At 44.4% G+C, this 7,279-nt stretch overlaps 5 protein-coding genes across 5 annotated transcripts in view; 2 read left to right on the top strand and 3 right to left on the bottom strand.

The window, feature by feature from the left end:
- Positions 1 to 1,010: 1,010 nt before the first annotated feature.
- On the top strand, positions 1,011 to 1,968 carry PHALS_04926 (uncharacterized protein; the record flags this gene model as incomplete). Its single annotated transcript, XM_024722639.1, has 2 exons — positions 1,011 to 1,846; positions 1,914 to 1,968. The coding sequence occupies 2 exons, from the start codon at positions 1,011 to 1,013 to the stop codon at positions 1,966 to 1,968; spliced, it is 891 nt and encodes a 296-aa protein (XP_024573695.1).
- A 434-nt stretch (positions 1,969 to 2,402) lies between these two features.
- PHALS_04927 (uncharacterized protein) lies at positions 2,403 to 3,101 on the top strand (the record flags this gene model as incomplete). The annotated part of the gene is made up of 3 exons (XM_024722640.1): positions 2,403 to 2,471; positions 2,542 to 2,774; positions 2,849 to 3,101. The coding sequence occupies 3 exons, from the start codon at positions 2,403 to 2,405 to the stop codon at positions 3,099 to 3,101; spliced, it is 555 nt and encodes a 184-aa protein (XP_024573696.1).
- A 42-nt stretch (positions 3,102 to 3,143) lies between these two features.
- PHALS_04928 (phosphatidate cytidylyltransferase) lies at positions 3,144 to 4,171 on the bottom strand (the record flags this gene model as incomplete). Its single annotated transcript, XM_024722641.1, has 4 exons — positions 3,144 to 3,694; positions 3,761 to 3,835; positions 3,907 to 3,997; positions 4,067 to 4,171. 4 exons carry the CDS (start codon positions 4,169 to 4,171, stop codon positions 3,144 to 3,146), a joined length of 822 nt encoding a protein of 273 aa, XP_024573697.1.
- A 594-nt stretch (positions 4,172 to 4,765) lies between these two features.
- Positions 4,766 to 5,116, bottom strand: PHALS_04929 (uncharacterized protein; the record flags this gene model as incomplete). Its single annotated transcript, XM_024722642.1, has 1 exon — positions 4,766 to 5,116. One exon carries the CDS (start codon positions 5,114 to 5,116, stop codon positions 4,766 to 4,768), a length of 351 nt encoding a protein of 116 aa, XP_024573698.1.
- Positions 5,117 to 6,794: 1,678 nt separating this feature from the next.
- Positions 6,795 to 7,279, bottom strand: part of PHALS_04930 (Reverse transcriptase, RNA-dependent DNA polymerase) — a gene marked incomplete at both ends in the record, with an annotated part of 1,148 nt that continues 663 nt past the window's right edge. The window contains one exon of the mRNA XM_024722643.1: positions 6,795 to 7,267. Coding sequence (XP_024573699.1) covers positions 6,795 to 7,267 — 473 coding nt within the window. The remainder of the gene's footprint in view (positions 7,268 to 7,279) is intronic.

The following is a 7,279-nucleotide window of genomic DNA, read 5'->3' on the forward strand; positions in this document are numbered from 1 at the left end:
AAGGGCCAAGCAAGGACATCAGCTTATTAAGTCCGTCCTGCATGCCCTGGGGCAAAGAGGGAAACTCCTCCATCCTCACAGAGGATCAGTCTAAACGACTCAGGTGTAGATTGACTACAAGGCTACCAAGTGCAGCGGGGCTGCCGTAGCTTTGCGTTTGAGGAAGCGCCTTTAGGTCACCGACCTTCCGTTCTTTACAAGAACTGAGTACTAGTGCAGCGGATCGCAATCTGCTGCCTCTAAAAGTACTTCAAAGCCTTACCAAGGCAAACGAACACTTCAGTCTAAAATCAAAACTGATTTTTTTATATTTCTATTTTATTGTTAAAAGTTTAAATTTACTATATATAAAGTAAAATCTAAATACATCCACTAGCCCCGTCCCGTAATCTTGTTGGGTGTGTGGTCACATTATGCCCATCTCGTGTGACACGCACACACCCCTGTTATTAGGGTTCGTGTAACCCCGTTACACATCTGGTGTGACACCCACCCTTGTTACCAGGATATGGGTAACCCCGTTTAAAGTTTTCTTTAAGCAAAGAGCCACGGCAGCCCCGCTGCAGGGTTCGTACGCTTCAATCTAGCAGCGGAACGAGAGCGTTTACTTCAACCAGTTATCTAGTTAGTTCTGCTCTTCGGGGGTACTATTAGTTCAATTTAGCTTTAACCAGATATGCACGTTTGATATTATTCCATATAATAGTGTCTTAACTGCTTGCAGAGTTGCATCTTCATAATTACCGATACTTTGGTAATTATAATATCCGCAATTTGACTAAAGTGTAATATGATTTTTCGTAATATTGCACAGTATTGTTTCAATTGTACCAAAAGTATAAGGTGTAAGTACACGAGATTATAGTACCTGTGATCCTGATTTGTAACACAACAGATTAATATGAGGTATTTTACTTAGTTTTTTGTGACAGTACATGCAGCACGCTCACCTAAACCCATTATCTATTTTGACAGTTTGAGAAAAAAGCATTTTGCCAATTTTATCAACCATGGTTAAGCGCCGCCATGCCCATGATAGGTCACTGACTCCTTCGCAGTCAATTGCGACAAAATGCCATGGTAGTGTCTTCGCGTCCCCGCTCTTAAATTCAGCATGTTTTCACATCGTACCAAGCCTGCTCGTGATCGTTGTCGCTGTCACTGCCGTTATGCTAGACCTGACCACTAGCACATTCTACGTGCAGTCTTCAAAGCTTCAGATTTTGCTTAAGCGCTCATTCATCGTTTGGATTTGTTTAACTGTTCGGACGCAGCTCACAGATTTTGTAACTCCACCCCAATTAGCGCGTCGACGTCAGTCACTTAAAACAGAGGTAGTTCGCCACACCCGAGCGCTTTTCGCTGTTGTCGCTGCTAATTTGCTGGGGACGACTATTATCCGCCCGGTGTTTGGTGCTGCGCCGCAGTTCGAAGAAACGGTTAAGCTTGTAATCCCCATCTACGTGTTGGTTGTGGCGGTGGTCGATGGTTTTCACGTTCCTTTACCACTGCTGAAGGCGACAGTAGGGCTGAGCGTTAGCTGGTTGAAAGCTGTCACAATACCCAAGTTGATTAGAGAATGGAAAGTACAAACAAGTGGGCATCCACTTGGATTTCTCGCGATTTCTACTGCCAATTTGTACGCCAGTGGTGTCGTGCTGCGGTACTTGACAAACTACAGCCGGTCTAATCACGTGGTTCAGCTGTCCATAGGTACATTTAAATTTATTCTGCAGAGTGCAGTAACGAGCGCAACTGTTGGAATTTTAGCATATCTCGCTAATCATTTCATCACAGATGATCGGCGGATATTGGAAGCTCGATTCCTGTACTTTTGTGTGACGTGGTTTGTACTAGACAAATATTGGAAGAAAGCCCTTGAAGAGCTACTCGTTTACTTCTTTCTATGTTAGCGATCTGGATTTAGAGGGAGAACGATACGGACTCCAAACATCCATCAACTCATAAATCATTGATGTTTCGCCACATTACAGTCCATCATCATTTATGGTTTTGTTGTTGGACAACAACAAAACAATGCAATCACTAGACACTGGTGGTACCTGATCAGCGTAATAATATGCACATCTTTGTTGTAGTCTCCGTGATAACACAAGAGAAATATCGTTATGACGAAATTGACGTCTCCTTGCGCCGTATCTCAGCTATCAAGAAAGCTAAGTGACAAAAGTATGTGGGCGAGGTATAAATGGAAGAATCAGTACGATTTACAGTGATTGTACAAACACTTGAGTGCACTTAAACTTTCCATGACGCATTCACATCAGTGATAAATGATAGTTTACCATGTCATAAATACCCAAATAGATAATTTGACAATTTTGTGAAGAAGCTAAATTCCCACTCTGTGTCTAAATTGCGCTTGTTTGTTTACAAGCGTAATGGGGCTTCGCACACAATATCTGCTGTTGCTCTTCTTCTTTGGTTTAATCGCGAAGGGTTTAATCAAGGTGCGTATCCTGATCGTTTATTTATCGGTACCAAAATGATTAGGTTATGTACTTGCTTCGTCCAACTTAGTCTACTCTCGGATCAAATCTGTCGCTCGCATTACTCGTGTGCGTGGGCATCTACTATTGGCGCATTAAACAGAAGGAGAAATGTGTTTACGACGACATCGCCCGCCAGCAGGCCGAGGCTACCGCTAAGCTGGACGCTTTTCACGGCATTGGCGACGGAAAGGTTACTGAGCTCAGCATGGCAATGCGCAGGACGTCTTTCAAACTCAGCGAGGCCGATACAGGCATCATCACGTACGTGAGAATTGACGAACGAATATCTGCTTACGTTTGAACAGGGTGAGTGATTGCTGACAGCAATTTTTTAGGGATCGCGTCTGCAGGTACTCGAGTAAATTGAGCGGTACTCGGAAAGACCGTCAGAAGTTTTTACGGAAAAATTTGAAAGCAGATACGGTTAAAAATGATCAGTTGAAGAGTTCTATGCAGGTTGGGGCTGTGGAAGCCGAAAAAAAGAGGCTCTTAGTAGAACCAATGCCAGCAGTCGAGATATATGGAGAGAATAAAAGGGAGAAGGCAATAGACTCGATTGTAGAAGAGGCTGTAGACGCTACAATCTAATCGCAAAGTGAAATTTTTGATTACTCATGCTGATTTTACAATCTACTGCTTCGGTAGGGCGAATTGAGTGTGAAAATACAGATACGGCGCAACCAATAATAAGCTGTCCATGCGATCTAGACAGCCGCCATGTCCAGGAAAAAATGATCCCGAGTCTTTGACACCGGCAACACGCTTTATGTATGACTCGACCAAATCTCCCATAATGCACAAGACGCCAAGAACTGTACCCAGCACTAGCTGGTGCATGTAAGGCACTACATCAAGCGGAGGAAGTAATGTGTGTATCATAGGCGACTCCATTAGTAAGCGCGGGAAGGAAAACATTATTAACACCGTAGCCACACTGGAAAGAACGCCTGCCATGGCGCCCACGACGGTTTTGCTTGGGCTTACGGCTGATGCCAGCTTTGCGCGGCCCAAAGTTGACCCAACAAAAAGTGCACCGCTGTCACAGACCCAAGTGCAGCAAAGTGCGAGGAGTTGCAGTCCATGTCCGTACTTGTTTGAGCTACATCTGAGTAAAATAGAATAACTAAAACCGTTTGCAATGTAGAAGAGCGCAAAGATATCGAGCAGCAACTTGATCAAAGCTGTAGCGGCAAAGAAAGATAAAATTAACCACGCGAATCACGGAAGATCGATATTGTTCACTGTACCAGTCCTGTCCGTCTTTACGGAGATGACGATATGAAACGTAAAAACAATTAATGTCGCTCCGAAGCTTACCGCATCTCATGTGGCACCACCAACATTTTTATCATTGTATTCAGTAATCTCATCAAAATAGAAGAAATGTGTCTACCATAAATTTGCTTATCACCTGTCCACGCACCCAGGCAAAGCAACATTCCAGATGCAACCAACAGCACGCAGTGTGTCATTTTTACCTTCGCCTTATTGTATGGTGGCACGATGTGTGGGCAAATGTTGAAGTTAAATTCTACGAGCGAGAGGCAGCACACCGTTGTGATGAGAAGTAGCATACTGGCATCAGTACTGAGCAGCAAAAGTGCCACAGGGACACCCACGAGTCCCGTCAGTATTCGAGGGCCCCAAACGATCGACATAAGTTATTTTTATGAACTGCTACGATTTGTGATGTAAGAAAGTAATAGAAATAGCGATATTTTTCTCTAAACCAGCGTTTAAGTCATAATCACCAAAAAGATCAGTGCCTTTTTCTGCTCCGAATGTGAAAGTAAATTTTGTCCTCAACAATTAATATGCCTGGAGCAAGCAAATATTGTAATAGCGTACTCTATAATGATATTGTTGGACTAAGAGCGAAGCAGAAATGTAATAACTTATAGTAAGATTATGAGGTATAGATGGAAGTCCGTAAAGCAGAGGTCCATGGAACATGTGGGCAGCTGGTCTCGATGCAGCCGAGTTGTCGTGCACCTCGAAGTGGAAGCACTGACTGAAAGAGTCTGCGTCAACAAACGGCACAGATAATCGGTTCGTAGGCATCTCTCGTACCTAGTTAGCTCTTCAACCAGAATATTTAATACTGGAGTATGTTATGGAAAAAATACTTTTTTTCAAATTAAATGGAAAAAAACATATCTAACTGGAAAAAATCTACCTTGAACCACAACTTTTCCACTAATATGACAAAAATCTACCTAATTATGTCCCCAACTCGCTGAAATTTTCTTAAACTACCGATTACTGGTGCATCGACGCTTGATGTGCTCCACTTGACTACAGCTGCCGCATCGAAAAATACTTTTTGGCGCGTCAACTTCTAGTGTGACATGCTGTGATTCGATTCGCTTCTTTTTTGGTCGACCTTTTCTTCCGAACGGATTTGGTGGAAGATTCTCACTCTTTACCAGTCCACTTTTTGTCACAAATGGCTCCACTTCGAGTGCTTCATCGTAAACAAGTCGATACGTTTTGGTTGACCATGCATCCCCAAGATGCAATTCTGCACGTGACAGCTGATTTGAAAACTTGATTGCTGCTATGAGGTGTAGACATGGAGCATTCATTCCTTCACATAACCGCATGTACAGGTACCACTGGTACTGTTTACCTCGACAGCATACTTCATTGGCTTGTTTGTTTCAATTCGAACCGACACAAGAAACGATGTAGTTGAACTGGACATATTTGAATTGTTTCCTCGTACATTTTTGACATTAAAGTGATGCAACTGGTAGCATAGCACGTAACCACACCCCATTGTTTGGTCTGTCCAGCAAATTTGAGCCACTTCGTACCGACAGAGCATTCAATTGCCATCATACAACCCAAGATCGGCATTTCACGGATTGTTCATGATATCGACGTTATTGAAAGTGAGCATTCCATATCGCGAGCATGGACTCTGGACAATGGACCGCTTCTCATAGCCAACGTCAGCCAGCCAATTAACTTCTTTGCAAGTTAGCTTCATCGGGTCTTCTTCTGTGGCTTCGTACGATTGCCTGGTCAGTGCACGTGCTAATCCCCATGCATGTTCCTTCTAGGTCTTGTTTTTAAATTCCAGATTGAAATTCTCCATAAGGTGGCGTAAGCAAAAGAAATATGGTATCTATTTGCCATTTTCTTTCATTACTGGTTCTGTCCCCTTGTCACGATCAGAGATTATGACGGCTGGAAGTACAGATAAATGCTGGAACAGGGACTTGATGAGCCACGCCCAGTTTGTTTCAGTCTCACTGCTGACGAATGCGACTGCAACCACTTGAATCTAATTGTTTCTGTTTTTGAAACACGCCATCAACGCCACACTTCCAACAATATATTTTGAGAAAGTGCCGTCCAGTGCCATGCCGCGTAATACATGTGGAGCAAACGCATGAAGTCCTTTTATATAACCAATTGTTGCCCGCAGGAACAGTTTTTCCTTAAATCCAATAGATACCGCATGCCCGCGTCTCTCAAGTGCTTTGCAGTAACTGGAATTGAATCAAGTCGTCACCATAAAACACTTCAATCAGCCTTTTGCAAGCGTTCACAAAGTTGTCGTACGTCACAATTATCCCAATACTTTTAAATGATCACGAATGATTACTGGTGATAGTTCTCGGCAACGTGTATGCACCAATTTACGCACGACATCACTTTGCACCAGCTGCTTTGCAGTAAGCGCACGTCGAGCATTCCGCGAGTGAAGACCAACCGATGTAACATCACATATGTATGCGACAAATCGTGTCGGAGGTCTAAAGCTCTTCTTATACGCAAATCAAACCATAAATGAACATGATTTACTCGTACAAACAGCTTTGTATCAATGGAAGTCGCTTTGAGTAACCACATATGCACAGCAATCACGGCAATTGTACTCAACAACCGCGCATCTCACGTCTTCTTGACTCTCGTAAGCTTGGTTGAAGACGAATCATCTTCATTTGATGAACTTACGTTGGACTCTTCGCTTGCCACCCGCGTCTCTCCCACCATGTCTTCTTCCGTCGTCGTTTATCGACTGTTGTAGTAATGACAATGCTTGTGACAATCACAAAGTTTTCTATAGTTCGTATTTTTTCTTTCACTCCACAGCCCTGCAGAAAGAATATGCAGATGAAAAAGGAAGAGGCAAAGTAGAAATGTTTTAAGGTCGGGGACCTGGTTTTATTAAATTCTAAGAACCGGCGTTCACATTCAACCTCTGCTATCTCCAGGGCGAAGCTACGTCCACGGTTTATTGGACCGTTTAAGGTTGTGGCCAAGCGGGGCCTAGCGTTTATCCGGCGCTAGTGAAAGCGGAAGCGTTGGCGCCGAAGTCGATCCCACGGGCCCTCGGCCACCCAGAAGTTGAACCAGCAGATGGTTCTGAGCACGGAGTACAACAACCTCCATTTCCAATGGCGCCAAGCGCTCCATTGCCGCATGGAGCGACGCATTCGCCTGCTCCACAGCTAGGAGGCGCTCCGACAGAGCACGGTAGTCCTTAAGGCGAGGCAGCCGACGCACGACGTGCTTCAAATTCTCAAGGGCGTCCGCACAGCGAAATTCTACTTCAGCATGACGCTCAGCGGAGCTCCGATCACGAAGGACCTCGTCCTCAAGGGATCGAAGAGCATCACGAGTCACCGGACGGCGGTCGACGTCACCACCTGCCACCGACTCTTCTCGATGAGAATGGTGACGTCCATTATCACGCGGAACGTCTAGTGAGACGACGTCGTCACCAGGGTCAGACCCAATATCTGGTGAAGTGG

This window comes from Plasmopara halstedii, assembly GCF_900000015.1.
Source record: "Plasmopara halstedii genome assembly, contig: Scaffold_287, whole genome shotgun sequence".
Lineage (NCBI taxonomy): Eukaryota > Oomycota > Peronosporomycetes > Peronosporales > Peronosporaceae > Plasmopara > Plasmopara halstedii.